The following is a 24654-nucleotide window of genomic DNA, read 5'->3' on the forward strand; positions in this document are numbered from 1 at the left end:
GACAATTCTGTACATTACTTAGTACTCACCATGGTAAGTGTCAACACTGTACAACATGTTATAATAACTATATTCCTTATGCTGTACTTTTCATCTTTGTGACTTGTTTTATAACTAGAAGTTTGTACCTCTTAATCGCCTTCATTGATCTCATCCCTCCCTATCCACTTCTGGCAACCACCAGTTTCTTCTCTGTATTTGAGAGTGGTTTTTCATTTGTTTTGTTTTTTTAGATTCCACATGTAAGTGTAATCACACAGTATTTGTCGTTCTCTGTCTGACTTATTTCACTTAGTATAGTACCCTCTAGGTGCATCCATGTTGTTGCAAATACCATTCTTTTTTATGACTGAGTGGTATTCCATCTGATGGTTCTTAAGTGTAACTCTTCTAACCCCAGAATCTTGTCACCTTCATGCTGCACAGGTATTTTATGCACGGTGGCTCTTCTGGATGGTGACTTCTACTTCTAGCAATCTCCTCTCATGATCCTAAAATTAGGTCAGTATACCTTTGGAGCACCATTGAATTTGCCACATGAGGGACACAGCTTGCTTGTGGGCTTGGGACGGAAGAGGCATAGCCTTGGTTCTGGCCATTGGTGAAGTGAGAGATCTCTGAAATTCTCCCAGCTCTTGAGAATTCTGATGTCATCCACGTCCACTGCCAGGATGGCTGCTTCATGACACTGGCTGCGTAAGAAGAAAAGGAAATAAATACGAGAGACCTAGCTTCGCTGAGCCCATGGGAAGTAGGGCAGCAGTCAAGTGCAGTGGTGCCTGGCATTTCCCAGCCGCGTCAGTACAGGTGTTTTGTGATGCAAATCAAAACAGGCAAAAGGGTCCACTCTGTGCCAGGCATTTCCACAAAAGGAAGCTGTTGTGTGACGCGTATAGCACACTTCAAGCAGGGATTTTAGTGGCCGATTTCATCTTTTTCCCCCTTTGGTGATTTGTTGCATGACGTGCTTAATGTTTGTAACCCAATTTCAAGAAAAAGAGCTGGTGGAAAGTGCCAGAAGGTTGCTGTGTGACCAAACCTGCTCTTTTCAGGGCTGCAGAGCTAGCTGTGAGGACATCAAACAGCTGCAGGTACAGCTTGGGGCAGCGCCTGGGTCTGTAATCAACAGGTTTGTCTGTCAATGAGATAGGTGGGGTGGTCACTTCCAGGTCTGCTCTGATGAACGTCCTGACCCTATTGATCTCTGCTTGGGTGAGTGTGTGTGTGTGTGTGTGTGTGTGTGTGTGTGTGTGTGACTTCTAGAAGTTCCTTCCGTGGCTTGTCTGTGTAACCTTCTGTTTTAATCAGATCCACATTTGCTAGCTCCTTAAAGCTCTAGGAACCAAGGAACCTTACTTACAAATCATTCAGGACAAATTTTTAAAATTTTAAATCCCCATGACTGTCCTGCACTCCAGTTGAGTGATTGAGGCTAGACTGGAATTGCTTACCAACTATGTGGCTTTACATGACAGTTTTTTGGGTTCTGCTTTGGAGGAATGACCTCAGACATGCTAAGGGCTCATTTCTGTCCTTGTCACTATACTAGGCCGCGTACTCATTCTCTCTCAGTTCCTTTTTCTAGTATATTTCCTCACAAATCATTTTCCTGTTTCCACTATTTTTAGGGTAGCCAGTCCTAAGATACTCACACGTAGACAATCTCCCCTCTCACCCCCTTTTCCAGAGAGCACGTTTGTGGAGCACCATCTCTCCCTAAAGTCTCTGTCACTTGGGGTCCCTTTGAAGCTGGCTTTTGTAAGAGTCTCTCCTTAATACTTAATTTCCCCAGACTGTGTAGTATTAGACCTCAAGTAAAAAGGGAGGAGCTTACATGAGGTGTCTAGTTAACGTTGACCACTATGCAGAAGTAGTATGTCGTTTGTATCTTTTCCTCGTCCGTGGACTAAAACTTGTAACATGTATTTATGGAGAGTAGATGGACAGAGCCTCCAACAGCAATTTGACGGTGATGGGAATCAAGTGTGCACTGTGCACGCTGAAGAGGACAGATGATCCTCCACCATGAGTCTCAACTTGTTCCTTCTAAGAGTTCTGCTACTGTGTCCAGAGGGGCAGAGAAGTGATAAACGGGGCGGGGAGATGGGGTAATGCCTAATCATCGTAGATACTCAGTAAGGGTTAATTAGGTGCCAGGTTGAGTGCTCACATGCGTTAACTCAGTCTGTTGTCAGAACACCTTGGAGATAGTATTTCTTCTCCTCTATTTGGGAGGCAGCGGAGGCCCAGAGAGGGTAAGACGCTTGCTTCGACTTAGTGATGGAGCTAGAGTTTGAGCATCTGTGTAGAGCCACCAGCCCCCATCATGCCCACTTCAGGTGATTGATAGGAGGCAAAACAAAAAACTGCAAGATGAACTCCCGTCTATTTGCCTTTTAAGGGTATCTATTTCTCAGTTCTGATAAAGTGGTAGAGAAATTAGCAAGGGTTTAATTGTTTATAAGGCCCCAGAGAGGAAGGATGGATGTCTTCTGCTGTGTGTGATTCTACTGCAGATGACAGGTCCTCAGATAGCACAGCGCTTCCCCACATTAACGTTGGCAGCTTAGCAATTTAATGAGTGAAGTATCAAATGATCACAGAGCACAAATTTGATCTCTGGGGTTAACCTCCCTTCAAACATTGCACTTGCTATACTGGACACTTCTTTTATCTTTAACTGTGTGTTCTCTTAACTGAACAGTGAATTGCTAGGTAAAGGCACAGTTGAGTGTGTCAGCACAAGTGCACTGCATCACGTTTTGGATAGATTCTACAAACAGTAACAGGAGGTAGCCAGAGGCATTTCCCAGTGTTGGAGGCTGTAGCCCACACCAATGGCCTTTTTTCTCCTTTGAAGATAGTTTTAAAATTGGGAATGCAAGGTGGTGCAGCCACTCTGGAAAACAGTATGGAGGTTCCTCAAAAAACTAAAAATAGAACTACCTGATGACCCAGCAATTGCACTACTAGGTATTTATCCAAGGGATACAGGTGTGCTATTTCGAACGGACACATGCACCCCCACGTTTATAGCAGCACTATCGACAATAGCCAAAGTATGGAAAGAGCTCAAATGTCCATCGATGGATGAATGGATAAAGAAGATGTGGTATGTATAAACACACACACACACACACACACACACACACACACACACACTGGAGTATTACTGGGCAATCAAAAAGAATAAAATCCTGCCATTTACAACTATGTGGATGGAACTGGAGGGTATTATGTTAAGTGGAATTAGTCAGTCAGAGAAAGACAAATATCATGACTTCAGTCATATGAGGATTTTAAGAGACAAAACAGATGAACATAAGGGAAGGGAAACAAAAATAATATAAAAACAGGGAGGGGGACAAAACAGAAGAGACTCATAAATATGGAGAACAAACTGAGGGTTACTGGAGGGGTTGTGGGAGGCGGGATGGGCTCAATGGGTAAGGGACACTAAGGAATCTACTCCTGAAATCATTGTTGTGCTATATGCTAACTAACGTGGATGTAAATTAAAAAAATAAAATTAAAAAAAAGTTTTTAAAAAGATAGTTTTAGATTAGCGACTAATTGGCCAATACGTTCACGACTTTGTTGAAGCAATTATTATGTGTCTGAGGTTATGTTAGACATGGAATGTGCAGAAATAAAGATAGGTTCTCTGCCCTCGAGATGCTTATCTAGGGAAAACAGGTACATGACCACTTTTAGGGATCACATATTTTATTGTGTGTGTGATAAGACCTTGATGCAGAAGTCTGTAAAGGAATAAAACTTTCATGAGCCAAGCAAGTGAGAGCCAACACTGCCACTACACATCTTTCGGCCTGTGTTTTGTGAACCATTCTGTTAATGTGAGCTTGATTTAAAGTCTACCCTCAGTCCTGGACTTCAACCAAACAGCCATTATAGGAATGATCTTTGAAATGAGTTATTTTCCCTTAGCATTTAAGTTCTTCTCGTTTATCTTTCATTCCATCATTAGCGGATGACGTCAACATTCTCACAAGTCATGTTTAAGCATAGTTTAGGGATGGTGTAGGGGTTTTACCAGATATTTACTTGGGCTTGTCTGCTGCCCCTTGCTTTATAATCTGTTCTTCAGTTTATCTGTTTTATTTATTTATTTATTTATTTATTTGGTCTCTTTGAATTTGGTTGGCAAGAGGTGGGCTGGGGGGGAGGGAAGCCAGTAATAGGTATTCCTCAAACTGAAGGGATTTTGGTGAAAATTCAGGAGAGGCCATCATACTGCTGCTAATCTAAGGTGGTTTGATTTTGCCAAGGTAAAGAGAGAATACTGACTTAGTTGCTTTTTAAAAATGCACCTACCCTTTTTTTTTTTGAGAGCGAGCGTGCACACACACGCATGCGCATACGCAAACGTGAGGCGGGGAGGGGCAGAGGGAGAGGGAGAACCCACAGGCTCCACGCCCAGCGTCCATCACATCATGACCTGAGTGGAAATCAAGAGTCAGACGTTCAACCCACTGAGCAGGTGCTCCCAAAAATGCACCTACTTTTTATTTAACTATTTTCCCGGAGCCAGGGGGATAGGGTGTTGCGGTGTAAATGACAATTTTGTACTGGTAGTATTTTTCTGATTATCTTCAAGGCTGCATGGAAAGCGTCCATGCAGGTGTATTCATGCTCTCCTCCGCCTTCATCCTCTGTCTCCCTGGCTGGGGTGTCCATACCCGCTAGTTGCTGGCCAGAGTACCTCTTGCCTGCTAGGAAAAGAGTGGTGTTTCTGGGCCTCCTGGAGCATCTGTAGTTTATTCTGAAATCTCAATTTTCTGGAGCTCTGTGCTCTTGGCTTGGATTTAGTTACCCCTAAGTGGTGGTGAATGTTAACTAGAAGCTAGTGGAGGTGATAAACCCAATGTAGACCCCTCAGAGGTACTGAGCCCTTTTTCATCAGATTTTGGTTAGTAGTGCTTCTGTTTTACACCCCAGAAGCCTAATATAACTAGCAGTGAACCTCGTTAGTAATTTACATTGGCATATCTGAAGGGTTAGATATTAAAAATCTGTTTTACACCAGCAGTGTTAACTTCATTCAGTCGGTGAAGTTTCCTGGGGTGTAGGACAACGCAACCACCTTTGGCCAAAATAGAAAGGAAGAGGACCCAGGTTTTGTAGGCAATGGCATTAAAGACACTTTAATGAGCATGGCTGAGACAGTGGGATGAAGAGAGGGGATGAATGGGTATGGGGGGAGGGGAGTTTATGCCATTGGGCTCCCCAAACCCATTCCTCCAGGTGCCGACAGAGCTTAGAAACCCACAGGGGAATTCCCGGGGTCCTTTCCATTCCTCTTTCTGATGAGATGTTTGACCGGTTTATTTGGTAACCAGGCTTCCATTTTGGTCAGCACTGAGGTTTTCATGTCTTCCTAAATGTCAGACCGCATGGTTGATGTTCTCAGGGAGGGGGTCACAGCCAGAGCAGTGTGCCATAGAGAAGGCTGATTGTGGCTGTGTCCGGGACTCCTCCTACTTTCGAATGGTCTGGAGGCGTGTGGCCAGAAAGCGGGTTTTGAACGAAGAGAAGGAAAGGGCCGGGTGGATGAAACCATGGGGCCATTTAAAGCATGTGGTGTCTGGAAAGGTGGGAGGTAGGACAAGGCTTGTTGGCAGATGGAGGGAAACAAAGGCTTTGCCTCCACTTCTGATGTGTGAGCCTCAGGTGAAGGAAGCCACTTTTCTATTTTGATTGTGTTGACACAGAGAGAAGCTTCTCTCGTTCTTTATTGGGTCCAGTAAAAGGGAAGAATTTTTATTACCTATGTTCTTAATTTTAGGAAGCTGTGCTCTGAGCTGGTTTGCACACTGGCTTCAGTATATTATTTCTGCGGCTGACCTTTTCCTCTCCTTCCTCTCTGTCACAGTCACCAAACGACATTTTCAGTAACCCTGGGTAATGTGGCCTTTCCTGTGAGTCCTCCAGGCTCAGGGTTACCACCTCTGCCCCCACTTTATGCTTTCATCCCAACTGGCTCTTCTGCCTGGTGGCACTTTGCACATGATTATTTGTAATTGATGAGTCATCCCCCTGAGACTGTAGGCATCTTGAAGGCTTGAAGGCAAGGTCCACAGTCCGTCAGCATCATCAGCCGCCAGCACATGCCTGGCACACAGCAGGTGACCACTGGGCATTGCTTGTCCGGCCGACAGACTGACGCAGAGGCAGCTGTGGGAAGTGTGGTTCCATGGATTCATTCCGCGAATTTGATAGCATGATGGGGGAGAGGGAGTATCACTTGATACTCTTAAAAGTCTGCGCTTGAGACTTGTAAGTGGCGGCTCGTTTGCTTAGCCCTTTACAGGTTTCAAGGTGTTTTCCCTGTTTCCAACTCTGACCCTTCCAGTGATTCTCTGAGGCAGCCAGAGCATCCCCTCCATTCCTGAGGAAACAGAGCGGTTTACACAGCCCGTGACCTATCTGACTCTAGCCTAGATCTGACTCTAGATACAGTGCTCTTTCTGCTGTCTCCTGCTGCCCTCTTCACATGTATGGAGGACTATAGACCAGTCTTTAATACTTCTTAGCTTATTTGATCTCCTGTCAGTCTTGTTGAGGTAGATATTATGGTCCCCATTTTACAGATGAGGGCATGGAGGCTCTGAGAGGTTAAGTAAATTCTCTAGGAACACGCATCCAGTAAAAGGGGGAAGGAAGGTTTGGGCGCAGACCCAGTCCTGTACTGTGGGAGCGTAGAGCTGTTGCCTGCACACTGTGCCAACGGAAACCTGCTACTGTTCTGGTGCGGGTGGGGAACAGTGCTCGTGGCTTCAGAAATTCTGGATGGTGCCTAAGTATATGGTCGTTCCTGTGTTCGTGGCTGGGTCACAAATACTGTATTTAGCAAGTGCCTGTGCTATGCCAGGACTGTGCTTGGGATACAAATATGAATACGGTAACTACACAGAGAATGGTGACAAAATAATCTGTTATAAATGTCCCAAAAAAGTCTGCATGAAGTGCTATAGGAATCAGAGCTGGGAAGATAACCGACGTTTGTGTAGCACTTTGTATGTTGTCTTTTGAGTTCACTCCTATTTGCATTTTCCCTCTCCCTCCTCCCTCTCCCTTCAGGGCTGAGGATGAGACTGTAGCCCATCCAAAGGCCACCTGTCAGCCACTGGGCCCCAGAAAACACCAGCACATGCATTTGCCAGGCTGCTTTGTACACAGTGTAAAAACAGAGAGAAGGGAACTGACAGATATTTAGATCTATGGGCTTTTATAGAAAGTAATCTATTTGGTCAGAGTTTATGCCTCATCTTCAGGTTCCATACTCCTCGAGAGACTAAGAACATCTCATTGCCTTTTGGAGCCCTATCTGAAACAGACTAGAAAGTGCGGTAGGGTCTCTCTCCTCACTTCTCCTCAGAGTCTCCTGCTTCTCCAAGACACTAAAGAATGTCCTCTCTCCCCCATGTCTGTGTCTACTGGGGAAGCTCAACAGCCTGCATGACTACGCTTTCCCCAGCGTCCTGGGAAGGAAGGGAGGAGGATATTGTTACTGCTCCTTAGTGGGGTCGAGGTGTCCACTGTGCTGACTGTGTAAAAGCCCTTCTCTTAGCTTAGAGCCTCATGTAACTTCAAAATAACCTCGCTGACTTCCATCTTACAATACTCGGAGATCAGTCCCCTGGTGTCTGGGGGTGGGATTGTACAGGTTATTCTCCAGCTTTCCCTGTAAGAGCCAGTCTGTTCCAGGCAGCCACAGCTGTGGAAGTGGGTAGATTCTGGAAATGGGTGGGCTTTGGTGAAGCACCGCTTTGCTTTGTGTTTTAGGACCCCAGGGTACATGAGCACACTACATGTGTTTTTAACTTCTCAGTCAATTTATAGAATTGAAGCAGTCCTCAGGACATGGCAGAGGTTTTGTGATACTCTGTTGAAAAGCTTTCATTTTCCCCCACAGGATTGATTGGGCTGTAGCTCCGGGTGTCTTGAGAGAAGGCTGCATTACTATAATTTATTTCCACAGTCTTTGTGAGGTGGGGGTTCCTTTGAAGGGCCGTAGGATTCTGGAAGTATATGTTTATAAACTTTATTCTCACAGATGGTGCTTCTAGCAAAGGGTTGGCCAAGTTGCGTCCATCCCACTTGCTGCTGTAAGCGTGACGGGGAGGGGGGTAGACATGGTGGTTGGGGCCTGTGTGGAGGAGGAGAGGGAAAGGCCTGCTGATATTCTGTAGATTCACTCTTCTTTCCTCTGCTCTTCTGTATTGTGAATTCCAGGATTTGGATATATATGCACATTTTAGATTTGCTTTATGTAAACGAAAGCATATTTGCTTGTTGGGAGGGACACATTTGAATGAACCAAGTGGTTTTGGGGGCACAGCGAGGGGTGGGGAGATTCTGGAGGAGACTCGTCCGGTGTTGGTGGTTTTCCAGCTGGTAGAATACTGTCAGTGTTCTTCGATAATGGGGTTAGCTCTGTGGGGCCCAAAAAGGCAAATCAAGGTTAGTAAAGAAAATGACATGCTCGTGGCCTACGGTGGCTTGATTTGAGAGAAAGCAACCTAAATGTGAACATCCAGCTTGAATTCTTAGTAATTGGGGATACCTGTCTCTGTTTAGCGACAAAACTATAAAAGCACATGCTGCTGAGTTTGCACGGCTACTGTTTACGGTGGTGGATGAACAGACTTCTGTATTAGCAGCTTGCACTAACCCTGGGAGCAGTCTGCACGTCTGCAGGGAGAAAGCTGCTCCCACAGTTTTCATAGTTAATCGTGCCCTCACCTTTTGGGGTATGGAGTCTCAGAGCAGCGGCAGTGAGTGTGGTAGGAGCGCGGAAGTAGGACCCTGGTGCTCCGGTGGCAGGTGGCCTGCTAAATGGCAGCAGGAATGTAAGGGAGTCATCACCTCTGTCTACCCCAGGTTAGCTTTCTAACAGAAAAATGAGGCTGTTGTCCCGAAGAGCCTTTCTGGCTCTGAATTCTGTGATACCTGTTCTTTGCTTGTAGACTTCCTCCCTAACTATTCCTGTGGGTCTCCTTTTGAATTATTTACCCTTTCCTTAAAGTCAGGGTTCCCCTCATTCTTCCTGTCCTACTACTCCTCACATGTGTCCAGATGGCTGTTAAAGAGCACAGTGAATTGATGTGCAGAGATATCTCTGATGTATTATCACACTGGAAAATCTAATTGCGGAGAAGTATTTATGGTATATGGTCTGCTTCTGAAATAGTGTTAATGATAGTAATATTTGTACAAGTGTAGGGTGTTTTTTTTTTTGTTTTTGTTTTTTTTCAGAGAGTGTGTGTGTTAGGGAGGGAGGCAAACCATAAGAGACTCTTAAAAATTGAGAATAAATTGAGGGTTGATGGGGGGGTGGGAGGGAGGGGAAAGTGGGTGATGGGCATGGAGGAGGGCACCTGTTGGGATGAGCACTGGATGTGGTATGGAAACAAATTTGACAATAAATTTCATAGTAAAAAATAAATAAAGAAAATTAGCATGGCAATAATTAAAAAAAGGAGAGAGTTTGTGTGTGCGAGGGGCAGAGGGAAAGGGAGAGAATCTTTTATTTTTTAATTTTTTTTTTACATTTATTTATTTTTGAGAGACAGAGAGCACAACTGGGGCAGAGGCAGAGAGAGAGAGGGAGACACAGAATCCAAAGCAGGCTCCAGGCTCCAAGCTGTCAGCACAGAGCCCGATGCAGGGCTTGAACCCATAAACTGTGAGATCATGACCTGAGCCGAAACCAAGAGTCAGACGCTTAACTGACTGAGCCTGAGCGCTTAACCAGGAGCTCCCCAGAAACACACTTGACTCCAATAGTTCAAGTAAGGGATGTAGACTTGGGGGTGCCTGGGTGACTCAGTTGGTTAAGCATCTGAGAACAAATCCCTTTGGCTATGCAGGTCCACAAAATCTTCCAGATTTTGTTCCAAACCCTTAGCAATAGTTTTCTCGGGTGGAGAAGTGGGATGGAGTTATAGAGGACTTTCATTATCTAAACTGTGTTTTTTCCAGTGAGCATATATAATTTATTATCAGAAAAACTAGAGATACACATAAAACATAGGTAGAAACACACTTCACAAATCTATAGCAGTGTTTTTGTTAGGACATTAAGATTCAAATGATTTTTCTTAAGTTTTCAAACTCATGAAGTGGTCTATTTTACATACACTTGATTCCTTTCCTAGATGAGGGTGTTAAAAAGAAATATGTGATACTTAAAATGCCAGTGGTGAACAATAAATCCCTTGGGGTCCCGTGTGGGGAACCAGGAGCCACTTCTTCCTTGCTGATTTGTACATACAGCACATTATACTGACCTATAAAATAATAAAAATCGTATGGAAGAAGCCAATGATGATAGCAAAAATATAATGTATGGGAAGAGACTTTATAGAAATATAAGGCCTTATGGAAATGTAAGGTGTTACTAAGGTAACACTGCAATTCTTTGGGGACCGGAATGGATGCAGTGGGTGGGAATGAGCTTTGTCTGAAAACTGACTGGAAGAATTCCTTCAAAATAGAAGGAATTTGCAGTTTTATATATGGAATGTAAATTGGATGGTTGCTAGTTGATTAATTTTATCAGTTGATATGTGAGGACCTGTATTATTCTTAATTTTCACATGTTTTCATCTTTCTAAAGAAAATACACTTATTATCTTTTCCCACTTAAGTGCATAATTAGTTTTGTATGTTGTCCCATAATAGCTGCATAATATTTCAGTCACTTCTTCACATGATTTTTTTTTGTTCTGCTATTATTTTTTGTTCCAGATAACACCTCTCTGTTCCTGTAGTTCTTCTTCTTCTTTTTTTCTGTGTATACGGGTTGTGTTCCTGGGAGAGATTTTCTGAATGCTGTAAGATCTTGAAGTTTATCCCATAAATGTTTATTGAGTGCCTACTATTTGTGAGGCTCTGGAGATACAAAGATGAATTTTTAGGACCTATGCACAAGCTGTGTCCATGTCCCAGAACTCTCAACCCATTACTTAGTTAATTCTCCATTTAAATTCCACTTCACCAAGAGGCCTTTTATGAGTCCCCCAAAGCAATTTAGGTTTTTTGTACTTTTCTCTCTCATATAATGACATTTGTGAGTACACAGTCAATCTGGGACTACTTGTTTGATTTCTGTCTTCCTCATTAGACTCTAAACTCCGAGACAGGTCTCAGGTTTGATTTGTTCCCCCTGGGGGCCTCTATACTTAGTACTATATACCTGGCATAAACTAGGTACCCAAATATCTCTAACAAATTAATATTTGAATAAATGGATTACGTGAACAAATATTTGAATGTGTTCCCTTCTTTGAAGAACATTAGAACCTGTTCTTAGATTATTAGAGAGGAACAATAGATTGGACTGATAATTTCAATGATGTGTAAATGCTTTATAGAAAATAAGCTTTTTTCCTCTTTGCAATGAAGTCGCTAGAGAAGGAAGGACTCACTGCCAACATCTTATTCAACGTCTTACAACCTGACATTTTCCCGTACTCTCCAGTACTCTTAACTCATCTTAAGTTCTTTTCTGCTAAAGCTATTGCTTTTCTGTATAAATCCTTTGTCTGTCATCGCATTACACACCATTAACATTCACCTGTTGGACTTACTTTGACATCCTTGTTTTCTTATTTTCATCTTTATTTATTTTGTAAATGTTTATTTTTTGAGAGAGAGAGAAAAAGAATGAGCAGGGAATGCAGAGAGAGAGGGAGACAGAGAATCCCAAGCAGGCTCCACGCTATCAGCACAGAGCCCAATGTGGGGCTCAAACTCACAACCCATGAGATCAGGACCTGAGCCAAAAGCAAGAGTCGTATGCTTAACTGACTGAACCACCCAGGCACCATTTTCATCTTATTTTTAAAAATATGTTTCAGGAGGGGCGCCTGGGTGGCGCAGTCGGTTAAGCGTCCGACTTCAGCCAGGTCACGATCTCGCGGTCCGTGAGTTCGAGCCCCGCGTCAGGCTCTGGGCTGATGGCTTGGAGCCTGGAGCCTGTTTCCGATTCTGTGTCTCCCTCTCTCTCTCTGCCCCTCCCCCGTTCATGCTCTGTTTCTCTCTGTCCCAAAAATAAATAAAAAACGTTGAAAAAAAAATATGTTTCAGGATATTTAACTGATCTTATCTGATAGTAATACTTATTTTGGTCTTTATGCTCTTTGAAAAGGTGTTCCTTGAGGGAAAGGATAGTTTGATTTCTAATAGTGTCTAATACAGATTCATGCAAAAGAGGGGTGGTAATAAAGCTTTGGTAGGAGACTTTAAAATATCCATTTTCTTGTGTACACTTTAATGTATCCCTTGTGTCAAATGGAGGATTCTTTTTTATTAAGGGTGATTATAAAATAAGTAAGTAATGGACTAAAATTTATTTTCTTGCACGTTTACTAAAAACATGCACGGAATAATTTTAAGAGAAGATTTTGGAGACTCATGTTCAAGGTTGAAATCTTTTGACTACTCTTGCTTTGACTTAATTGTTTACTTTCTGGGTGGCTTTTGAATTCAGTTTTTGGGGAATGTTATTATTCAGGACCGACTGTTACTATTGTTATGTCATGATTTTATTTGCTGCCACTTCCGCATTCTAGTTCACCTGAGACCTGGAAGGTCTCCACCAAAACACCTGTATAATCCAGTCTGAATTTAGAAGGTGTCACTGGTGAGTCTCAGGTCCATGAGACTCGAATGAAGTCTTCTATAATCACAGATCTCCTTATACATGACAGAAACTGGCGGGTGACTCACCGGGAGTGGAAGCCTGGAAAACAGCCTGCCAAGAAGGGTAGTCTTTCTGGTAACACATTGCCACCCTTTTGAAGCATCCAGGGAACCTGAAGAGCAGGAACTGCCAGTCAGACTGACTGAAGGCTTGGCATTCTTTCATGGAAAGATGACAACTCATCCAGGGTGAAAGAGGAAGTGGTGGTGGGGGAGGGGGAGGGCATGGAACAGGAGGGTGACCTGACATTTCCATTGTTTTGGAGACTGCTAGCTCTAGTGCAGTGGTTGTTTGGGGGAGGGTAGGCATTGGAATCTTGTACTTCATTGTTACTCTCCTAAGCAGATGTGCTGTGCCATTTTGTCAAGGAGAACGTGGACTCATCTTATCCTTGTGTTGCTACAGAATCCAGATTGCTTGTGATTCCTACTATTCCCCTCACACTGAGTCCTGGACTCTGCTGATGATAATTCTAGCATCATTAGAAGAACTGGGATTCTCCTGTGTCAGATTTCTGTGAAATTTGAGAGCCAAAAGACTTTTTATAGGCTGTTTCTGGCTTTGCCATTGCCATGTTTTGAGTGTCAGTTGTTTTTAGTCTCAGTTTATAAGCTTATATAATAAGAGTCAAGCAGTTTAACTGTAGCTGTAGTATTTTTTGATAATTTTTAAAGTGCTGTCTTGGGAGATCTTCTGGGGAGAAGAGTTACTTCTTGGTTCTTTGTTACTGTGGCCAGAACTCACCCAAGAGTAGAATGAGAACCAGTGGTGAGGAGGCTTCCCAGAAAATGGTGGGTTATCTGAACACTAGTCAGTTCCCCCAAGTCAGTGGTGGATCTGAGCTTCTGCAATCTTTGGCTGGCAGGACTCCCTTCTCCAAGCCTGCGCCTGGGCCACCAAGTGGTGCTGGGGACACTCACAGCTGGGCAGGTTGGTGCTGCCCATTTCTTTCCCTTTCTAATGATTATTCCAAGCAGTTACCGTTGTCTGGAAGACCTCTCCACCCCCTCACTCAGATGACCTTGCATCTGACTTCATTAATAACTTGAGCTTCCTCGAATGATCACCAATTTCCTGTCCTGATGCCTGCAAACAGTGTGTAGTCAGAGTTAACTTCATCTGCTTTGCTCTGGTGTCTCCCACCCCTCTGGCCTCCTCCTGGACCTTACTGTATCATCACTCGTTGTGCCTTTCTCTTTCTCTAATTTTCAGCTTTCACATCTTTACTGTTTCTCTCCCATTGGCTGTGAAATGTCCTGTGCCTCCCATTTTTGTATTTGTCATACTTACTAATGATTGATCTGTTTGTCAGATCCAGTGGACAGTGCTGCGGTCCTTAACATTCTGGATCTCTTTGTTGTGTTCAGTGCACCTTGTCAGATCTCTTCTCCTAGAGTCTGGCTTCTGGCATGGTCCATGCCTCTGGTTTTCCCTCTGTTACTGTCTTGTTTGCCCTTTGTGGGCTTCTCTTCCTGTACTCACACCTTGCTGTCGGAGTTCAGTTCGGGGAGTATTTCCCACAGACTCTGGCTTCAGGACTTCATCTGCTCACTGGCTCTTTGCCACCACCCATGTGTCCAGGACCCCATGTCTCTGCCTTGCACAGCAGCGCGGTGTATAGCCATCTGTTGGTTGTCGTGTGTATATCCGAAAGGCTTCTTAAAGTTACAGGGGCTGCACCCACTTCTTTTCCTCCTAAACCTCCCCTTTCTCCTGTCCTTTGAGACGATTGCATGATGGTGAAGTTTTGGGCTCTGGAATCAGACACATCTGGATTTGAATTGCAACTCTGCCCCTTCCTTGATGTTTGGTCTTGAACAGGTTATTTAATTCCCAAACCTCAGTGTCTTCTTTTTAAAAATGGGGATGGGGCACCTGGGTGGCTCAGTTGGTTGAGCGTCCGACTTCTGCTCAGGTCATGATCTCACAGCTCTTGAGTTAGAGCCGCGCGTCAGGCTCTGTGCTGACAGCTCAGAGCCTGGAACCTGCTTCGGATTCTGTGTCTCCCTCTCTCTCTGCCCCTAACCCACTCACATTCTGTCTCTGTCTCTCTCAAAAATGAATAAACATTAAAAAAAATTAAAAAAAAAGAGGGGGGATAAAAACAGGATCTATCTCAGAAGGTTCCTCTGAGGCCATCCCTAGTGCGTCAGTATGGTGCCCGGCTCAGAATACGAGTGTGATAAATACTAGCTGTTACTGGTAGTGGTCTCTTCATTACCCTCATCACTGAGTCACCCTGTTTAGCTCCTGGATCCAGCCAGTCACCTGGTGTGGCTGATTTCTTTTTCTTTTTCTTTTTTTTTTTTTTTTTAATGTTTTTATTTATTTTTGAGACAGAGAGAGACAGAGCATGAGCAGGGGAAGGGCAGAGAGAGGGGCACACAGAATCTGAAGCAGGCTCCAGGTTCTGAGCTGTCAGCACAGAGCCCAACAAGGGGCTCGAACTCAGGAGCTGTGAGATCATGACCTGAGCCGAAGTCGGACATTCAACCGACTGAGCCACCCAGGCGCCCCAGGTGTGGCTGATTTCTAATTACTGTTTATTTGCTATTTCTGGGAATTTTGGCGTTTCCTCTTATCTTGATTCTCACTACTAATGTCTGCGTGCAGGCTCATATTGTTGCTTTCCAATATAAAATCCTAGTCTCCTGCCTTTTATCCCTGCAAATTCTGTAAGCTACCAAATGGCCTCTCTCTAACAGGACCTTTCCCCAGGCTGAAGCCCTCTGGCGACTCCCATTTTGTGCAGATCAAAGACCAAGCTCCTTAATGTGGTATACTTGGCCTTGCCCTGGCCTTTGCTGGCATTGTAGCCTCTTTTCTCACCACCCTCTTCCTCTAACTTTATTCTTGAGCAACACCGTCTTGCTTTGTTCCCTGTGTCTACCATGCCATTTAGGCTGTGTCTTGTTTTTATTATCCACATTGCTTGGAATGTTTTCTTCCCTGCCTTTGCCTTACTAACTCCTCCTCATGCTGAGGACTCAGCTCAGGTGTTACCTCCTCCAAGAAGCCTTCCCTGACCCTCCCAAATTGGTTAGGTAACCTTCCATAGAATCCTGTCTTCTCTGGGGGCGCCTGGGTGGCGCAGTCGGTTAAGCGTCCGACTTCAGCCAGGTCACGATCTCGCGGTCCGTGAGTTCGAGCCCCGCGTCAGGCTCTGGGCTGATGGCTCGGAGCCTGGAGCCTGTTTCCGATTCTGTGTCTCCCTCTCTCTCTGCCCCTCCCCCGTTCATGCTCTGTCTCTCTCTGTCCCAAAAATAAATTAAAAAAAAAAAAAAATCCTGTCTTCTCTGTGCTCATCATATACTTCCATGCTAGATCATGATCTATTTATGTGGTTTCCTTCCAACCGAAGTCCTGAAGGGCAGAAACTATGTGTCACTCAGGTTTATATTTTTTGCGCCTGGCTTGATGCTTGACATGTAGTAGTCTCATGAAATGTTTGCTAAATGAATGACTGAATTCAAGAACGAGCGAACCTCCCGATGACCTTGGTTTCCTGTTTGTGTGGACGACAGTGTTCTGGGGCAGGGCTGGGTATCAGCAGTTCACATCATAGCTGGGTGGCCACACCTGAGGTGGACACCCTAATATTCCTTCCTCTGAGTCCCTAGCCCTAGATCCTGGAGTGAGGCTATCAACTAAGGAGTGTCAGAGCCTGAAAGTTATTCTTGTGAAGAATGAAAGAAAATATATCACATTATTTGGGTTAATTCTAATGTTTTTTTTTCCTCATAGAGCACTTTAATGTTTTAAAACCTATGGTAACGTTAATACTTTCTATTTGCATGAGCACTTCCCTGTTAGGAGACACTGCAGGTGTGAAGTTTTCTGAGTAGTGTTACACCACAGTGGACCTACTTTCCATCAATATGGAGATAGAGAACGTGTATACTTTGAGACAGAACTTCTTTAGAGATGTAGACTGATCTATTTGAGAGACTGCCTGTTTCCTAATCTTTTATTTTAAAAAGATCATGGCCAAACACTAAAAAGCCTAGATCATTTAGAACTGTGCTGCCTGACACGCAGACCGAAATTCAGATCCTCAGTCACATTAGCCATATTTCAAGTCTGAATAGCCACATATGGCCAGTGCCTCCCATATTGGATACCTCAGATATAGAACATTCCTATCATTGCAGAAAACTCTGTTTTTGAATGTAGGAGTCTTGATGGACAATATCAAAGCCACTTTCCCACAGAGGGAGTTTTACAGAGCTGTGAAATAAGAATTTTTACCGGGAACATCATAGAATTGCTGTATCATTTTATATAGTGGATGTAGCATTACATCATCTTATCATTTGAGCATGTCTCTATATTCAGGGACAACAACATTCAGACACCAAATAACGTTATATTGCCTATCTGAAAGTGTTTTCTTATACAACACAAAAGGGAAAAGAAAGAACACAGGTTGAGTAAATTGAATTATTTTTCTTGCTTCACATTATCAGAATAACTCAGAGGCTAAAATGTATCCTGGAACTAAATATTTACATTTCTTTTTTTTTTAATGTTTATTTATTTTTGAGAGAGACAGAGACAGAATGCAAGTGGGTCAGGGCAGAGAGAGAGGGAGGCACATAGTCTGAAGCAGGCTCCAGGCTCTGAGCTGTCAGCACAGAGCCTGACGCGGGGCTCGAACTCAAGAGCTGTGAGATCATGACCTGAGCCGAAGTTGATCACTCAACCGACTGAGCCACCTAGGCACCCCAAATATTTACATTTCTTAAAGAAAGTCTTAAGCCGTGTGTGTGTGTGTGTGTGTGTGTGTGTGTGTGTGTGTATTTGGATGACAGAGAAATAAGAGATCCGTACCCTTGGATAATATAAAAATACTTTTAAAAATGAAATCAAAACAAAGGACAAGATTTCCTTTTATTTTGCTGCCCAGTTGCCTTATCCACTTGGCTTCCAGTGGCCTGAAGAATTCAAGGAGCATAGGTTTAGTGCAACTGGAATCGTGGTAGGAAACTCTAACTATCTTGTATACCATGGAACTCACTAGAATATTTCTTTGTGGAGCAGGGTCACTGTAGACCAAACACCTTGGATATCAGTACTGTAGAGGGATTGGAGGGATAGGAACCCTCATTCAGAAAGAACAAGAATGACAGACCTGTGCAGCTCACTCACATGATTGCAGCTCACAGAGAAGTGTGGTGTGAATCATTCCGTGATGAAAGACCCCAGGAGACCATAGGTGACTCCCATCTGCTTGGCTCTTGAAGCTCCACTCAGAGGTTGTAGCAGGTGTGATCTTTTTTGGATTAAGAAATTCTCTTTTGTTTCATACCCACAACGTCTTTCCCTAGCCTGTTCAGCGCAGTGCCTGGAGAAGTTCTTAGGTTTAACTTTTTTTTTTCTTTTTTTGAGAGAAAGAAGAGAGATGTGAGCTTGAGGGTGAAGGGGATTGGATCCCCCTACTTTTACCTTCCTGTGCCTTTTCCTCTTGAAGTACTTCATTACTGAGGAAAAGAATAGAGGGTCTGTAAGTTGGAGTACGGTATGGAAACGTTTATAAGAGATGAAAAGCTAAGGGTGCTTGTTCTAGATGATAATTACAATGGTTGTTCTTGTGTAGAGGAAGTGGGTTCCTGACCAACGTGAAACCTGTCAGGAACAAGTGAAACAGAATTCCAGAGAGTCAATTATTTGTGAACTTTGCGGGTTTTCTAAAACTTTCAGCTCCGTCTCCTTTAATGCCAGTGAGGCTTATTTTATACCCTGGATGTCCTCTTTTGAGAAGAAGCCGTACAACTGAGTGTTCTGAACTTGGGCTTTGGAGTAGACAGAGTGGAGATGGAAACCCATGGTCACCACTTGGACATGTTTTTAAGCTTTCTGAACCTTAATTTTACAACCTGTAAAATGGGAATAGCGATGCTTACCCCCACAGGCAAGAGAAGGACATTTCCATGTGTGGAAGAAGAAACTAAGTCAAGTTGACTCATTTTCTGAAGGATCTTTAAAAATTATTAAACATGCTGTATTCCTTGATTACTTATATGATTACATCTGGTCACATATTTAAGTTTTACCACACATATGCACTTAGTGCTATAAAAGCATAAACAGAAAGGACTCTTGATGAAATCAGTGACATAGTTTCAGAATCTGTGTTACTTTAGGGCATTAATCTGAAAATAAAATTGAAGGTGATCAAAAGGATGTGTTTTAATAGCAAGTTGCTTCTTGAGACTTCTGTATTTATTTAAAAGAAAACAAAGGGGTCAGGGGAAATGAGGCAACTAGAATATTCAAAGGATATTCATTTAGAAAAACAATAAAAACGCTTGATGATTTACACTTTTTGCTGTTTGGAGTAGTATCATTGTTTACTGATTTCAGTCCAGCCTAAGCAGAATAATGAATCCAACTTCTCTTCCAGAGAGTTTTTGAGGACAGACTGCTCAGTTTTGACTGATCACATACATTATTACAGATTTGTAAAAGTCAGGTTTCATGTGACTCTGACACAGAGGAGGTGGAGTAATCAAGTGTTCCTCCCTAGAACACTATGTAGTGCTCATCACAGGAGGAAATGAAGTTCCTTTTTCCTTAATCCTTGGGCTGCTTATTCCCGAAGCTGTGTATTCTGTTGAAGCCACAGCAAATGCTGACGATCCTCTTTGTATCTGATAATGGGCTAATCCCTAAGGGTACAAAGATGGATAAAGTATGGCCCCAGTCTCCTGGTTGCATGTCATGTTAAGGAGGATGTGGATGTGAGTACAGGTGATGTCAATATCAAATCATGAGTGCCATGACAGGTTGCTAAAACAGGCTCTTACTGCATGTGAGAAGGAGGTCAAGATCAGGCTTGCTTCCTGGAGAAGTCACCTGCACTGAGTCTTGAATGAGGAGTAAGACTTATATGATGAATGGGCAAGAGGGAAAGAAAAAGATTGTAGGCTAAGGGAATAGCCTACAATGTTATAGGGTTAAACAGCTATGTATGCTTGTAAGTTCAGGCGTTTCAGTATTGATCAAGTATAAAGCATGGGGTGGGAGTCAAGGGCTGTAAGGGGTTTGGTGTAGTTGGGGGCCAGTCCACAAAAGTTCAGATATATACTATGCGAGGGTTTAGACTATATGCTTTAGCTGATGGGGAACCATTGAAAAACCCCATTACAATGGGGTGTAAATGGTCAGATTTGCATTTTGGATGGGTTGTCATGGCAGCATGGTGGACCATAGATTTGCAGTTGGATGACAGGAAGCTCTCGTGGTAGGCCAGATGAAAGGATCAGACATGCAAGAAAGGAGTGAAAGAGCTGGAGAGAAGATAGGTTTGAGAAGTGCCCAAGATGTGAAGTCTATATGATTTTGATCAATTGGCTAGGGGAAATGGATGAGATGGAAGGGACTAGAATGTCTCCTAAAATTCTGGTGTCATTATGGATCTAGGGAATGTAGGAGGAATAATTGACATTGGGCTAAGGTGATATATTGATTTTTCACGTGTCCACCAGCCAACTGAATGTGAGTCTGAAGCTCTGGGAGGGTGGGTGACTGGAGATATGTATCTGTACAGAGGTGGTAGGTAAAACAGTATGAGTAGTTTGATGCCCAAGGAGAACACAGATGAAGGATGGAGTCCCAGGGAAGATCAGACAAAAATGGAGGGATTGGTGAAAGAAGGCCTTCGTAGAGAAATCTCAGAAGGATGGTTCTGAAGGTGGACTCTGTGGTTGTTATGGAAGCTGGGAGGGGAGACCTAGCAAACCCTAGGCCACCATAAACATTTGATGAGATAGTGGGCAAAGTAAAATGGGATTGAGAGCTTGAAAAAATGGAGATTATTTGGAATATTCCAGTCATTGAAGGACATGGCAGAGGAGCTGATCAAGAAAAAGTGAAAGAAAGGTGAAGAGGTGCTGAGACCTAGCCAAGATTAGAAACTGAATTTACAGGGGCCCCAGTGTACATGGCTCCCGGCACTGTATGCCGGAGCAGAGGCAACAGATCGTGAGATTGGTCCAGGGTGGATTTTCGCTAATCAGATGTGGCTGAAAAGCAAGGTGTGAGGATGTTGCAGGGAGCAGTTGATAAGAGTTGGGAATGAAATGTGCCCAGGAGGGGCCTAAGAGGCTGGAAGGAAACAGTTCATGGTTTGGGGAAGGCTCTGTAGTGTGAAAGACAGGTGTAGTGGGAGAAGGGCAGGGAGCTGTAGGGTGGTGTGGAGTTCAGGACAGAGCAGTTCCAGGGTGTGGGAGTGGGTGGCAGAAGTGGCCTGATGGTGAAGGCCAGCTGAGTGGAGGAAGGCCAAATTGGGTAGAAAAAAGGACTTTGATTACACTTGGACAAATTTGTAAGACTCACCCTGAATTACGAGACAATGTGTAGAATAAAAAATTGTATTTGGATGTTTATGAGCACAAAAGATAGAAGAGTGTCCTAAATATTTTGAGCAGCCTTCCTAGATGCAGGGGGCATCTCATCTGAGTATCTCTGAAGACTTCTGTTGGGATTGTCTTGTCATTTATTTATGGTGTGGAAAAAAGGCTGAGTTTCTGTCTCTTTAAGGAGTAAAATAGGGAGAAAGCTTTGACAGTGGATATGATTTATGATGCTACTTTATATATTTATACTTTTCAAAGTTATTTCATTGATTGCTATTTAGTTTGGTGTTTCTGCATGACCTATTAAAAGTTAATTTCCCTTTCTGTAGAGGGAGGGAACACATAACTCACATATTTCATTGGGGAAGAGAATGAATTATTAACAAAAAGAACCGAACGCTCTAAAGTAAATTTGAGTATTTTCCAGTGCTAAGGAAGGCAATAGATTGAGGCCGAATTATATGCACTTCTGTGCGATCCTATCTAAAGTTTTATTTTCAACTTTATGTATTTCTGTGTTTAATTTTTTTTAAGCTTCAGGCATCTGTGTCTTCTGAGATTTGAAAAAATCCAAACAAATCACATTACCATGTATTTTCTGGAGTCCTACTGTGTGCTGGGTTGGTGTGAGGACAGAAAGACGCATTAAGACTTAATTCTGGCCCCAAAGGACTTCACATTCAGTCAAAGAAACAAGACATAAACACAGGAAAAGTTAGATAATTATGCAGGATTTAAATAGCATGGCATTACATGACTAATAGATGCATTGTTCAGGCTGCAATTCCTACAGGAGTTCAGAAGAAAGGTCATTTCCGGCTGTGACGGTAAGGGAAGGGTGTAATGACTGAAGAAATGAAGGGAAAGAAGAAAAGGGTTAAGTCGAAAGACTGAAATTTGAGGGACACCTGGGTGGCTCAGTCGGTTAAGTGTCTGACTCTTGATTGCAGTTCAGGTCACAATCTCATGGTCACAGCCCTGAGTGGGGTCCGACGCTGTGTGTGGAGCCTGCCTGAGTCTCTCTCTGCCCTTCCCCCTGCTCTCTGCCCCTCTGTCTCTCAGAAAAAAAAAAAAGAAAGAAAGAAAGAAAGAAAGAAAGAAAGAAAGAAAGAAAGAAAGAAAGAAAGAAAGAAAGAAAGAAAGACTGAAACTTGGGAATTACTAAAGCCTTGTTCTGCAACTTCTCTACCTTTTGTCTCAATTTCCCAATCTGAAGAGGTAATGACAATGTGCTGCCTCCAGACCGTCAGAAGGTGAGACCGTGAGGGCAGAGCTCCTTGCAAATAAGCCCTATTTTTTCCATAGTGTGTAGGAGGTGCAAACTACACACCTTCGGAAGGTATGTGAAGTTTTAGGTTACTAGGGTGTCTTTTCTGTTGTTGAAATTTACCAAGTAAGATGAAAAGAATTAGTATATTGCCAAAAGTTTGGCCTTTTTTTTTTTTTTTTTTTTCCTAGTAAGGAAAGACTCCTAAAACTCTGAAGACATTTTTAACAAACTACTAGACAAATTCCTACTTTGGTAAAATGGTTTCCATGTTTATTTCTTCATTTCTTTGGGAAAAAAAAATAATGATTCCTAAGGAAGCAAAACAGGAGGAGAGGAGCCAGATCCCAGTTAGGAGAAAAATAGCATGTAATTCACCAGTTCACCTGGCATCTGTGAGGAAGTGCAGTGGAGGCTGTAGGTTGGCTGATGGCCACTTCGGGTGAACCCAGCTCGACCTCTGGCATTTTGGGGACTCTGGCCTCAGAGTTCATGGGCATCCTGAATATAAGGACACAGGTGTCGGTCATTTCAACCTTATTGTTAATTGCTTTGGGAATACGGATGGTATTCATTAGGCAAGGGAGCTTGTACCCAGCCAGCTGTGGACCCTTCTTCTACAACCAGCAATCCTTCATCATCTCTGTATTCTATGTTTATGTGTATTTTTATACTTGCCTCAGTCGCCAAAGGCTCATCAGTGTAATGATGATGAAAATGGAACCCTAGAACTTTAGCCTTAAACCACAACGTTGTTCTCTGTTGAGAATGGTGGCTCCTTCTGCTGTGGTCTTGCCTTCTTTCTTTTTGTTTTAAATTTTTTTTAATGTTCATTTATTTTTGAGACAGAGAGAGACAGAGCATAAATGGGGGAGGGTCAGAGAGAGGGAGACACAGAATCCGAAGCAGGCTCCAGGCTCTGAGCTGTCAGCACAGAGCCCGACGCAGGGCTCGAATCACGGACCGTGAAATCATGACCTGAGCCAAGGTCGGACACTCAACCGACTGAGCCACCCAGGTGCCCCTTTCCTTCTAAAATAATAGCACTAAGAGGCACCAAGTGTGACATGTCTGAAACAAGTATTTGGATGAATAGGGAAACTCTTCTTTTCCTGAATGTATCTACTTTCTCACATACTCCACTGCTCCACCCCTTTACTGCATCTGCAACTGGTGGCCCAGGGGTCATAAGCAGGACTCTTTCCTACTTTGGCAGGTTGGGGATGTAGAGCTAAGAGAAGGCAGAAGGTGTGACAAAGAACAACAGGAAAAGGGGAAAGAGACAGGAAGGTGAAGAAAGCATGCATTACAACCACAGAGATAGGGTAGAGTCAGCTAGTAATTCCCGGTGTCGTCTGCCCTACCCCAATCTAAATGTCCATGTCTGACTCAACATCTCCAGAGGACATGCACCCAGGAATACCAACATGAGATGGTGCGACTCAAATATTGCATGTGTGTGTGTGTGTTGGAGGTCAGCCCTGATGTAATTGTCACACAGGTCACGATGGGTAAGGTCACGTACAAAAGGTGCGGCATGCCCAAGTTGTCCCTGGGTGCCGCTCTTGTCCTGAGATTTCCCTGTTCTCAGCACCCAGCTTGGTGGCTGGCATGCAGTAGGTGCTCAATAAATGTCTCCTGGATGACTAATTGGATGAATGAATGTTAATTCTGACCCTGTCAGAAGTTCTATGACTTGGAATCATTCTAGAAAGAATTCCACCCAGGGCAGAATAATGTCCTGCTTTTGACCTTCTTGTAACAACTACAAGTAACGTGTTACCCAGATAGACTATATGCTCCTAACTTGGGGTCCTTGGAGGAGCCTCCAGGTGTCTGAGAGCCTTGTGAAATGGGATTTTCTAGGGAAGGAGCCAGAGGAATCTGTGACCCAACCAGGCAGAGCAGAAGTGCTTTAACCTGGATGAGCCCTTGTGTGTGCATTACAGCACCCTCTAATCCAGCATCTGCTATAGGTTCCTGACATAGCCCACCCTTCTCTCTTCCCTGGCTATTACCAGAATTCCCTGAATTAGCCTTCATTATGGGAAAAAAAAAAAAAAAAAAGGAAGAAACCATCTTCTAAGATGATCTTGCCTTCCTTTGATCCTGGGGTGTGTCCTACCTGGCTAGAAGGCTTCATGCTAATGTTCCTTGTGCCTAATGGAGATAGGAGGCGGATCCTCCAGAAGGATTTGTAAGGGAAGCCTTTAAAGGCAGGGCTGACTTTATGGAGTCACTGCCCAGCAGACACATGTTATGTTTGTGAAATAACAAAGGAAGGATAACTAGGCCAGAGG

General features: G+C 43.6%; 1 protein-coding gene across 2 annotated transcripts in view; it reads left to right on the forward strand.

Moving 5' to 3' along the window:
• The window catches only part of PRKCH (protein kinase C eta), a 232643-nt gene that overhangs the window by 23492 nt on the left and 184497 nt on the right, over nucleotides 1-24654 (forward strand). Inside the window, exon 1 of one of the 2 annotated variants that reach the window (XM_058739249.1) lies at nucleotides 945-1091. The exons of the other annotated variant lie outside the window; for it this stretch is intronic. Coding sequence (XP_058595232.1) covers nucleotides 960-1091 — 132 coding nt within the window. The 5' untranslated portion in view covers nucleotides 945-959. Of the gene's footprint in view, nucleotides 1-944; nucleotides 1092-24654 lie in introns of those variants that run through there. 2 annotated transcript variants of the gene reach the window in all.

This window comes from Neofelis nebulosa, chromosome 7 (assembly GCF_028018385.1).
Source record: "Neofelis nebulosa isolate mNeoNeb1 chromosome 7, mNeoNeb1.pri, whole genome shotgun sequence".
NCBI classification, from domain to species: domain Eukaryota; kingdom Metazoa; phylum Chordata; class Mammalia; order Carnivora; family Felidae; genus Neofelis; species Neofelis nebulosa.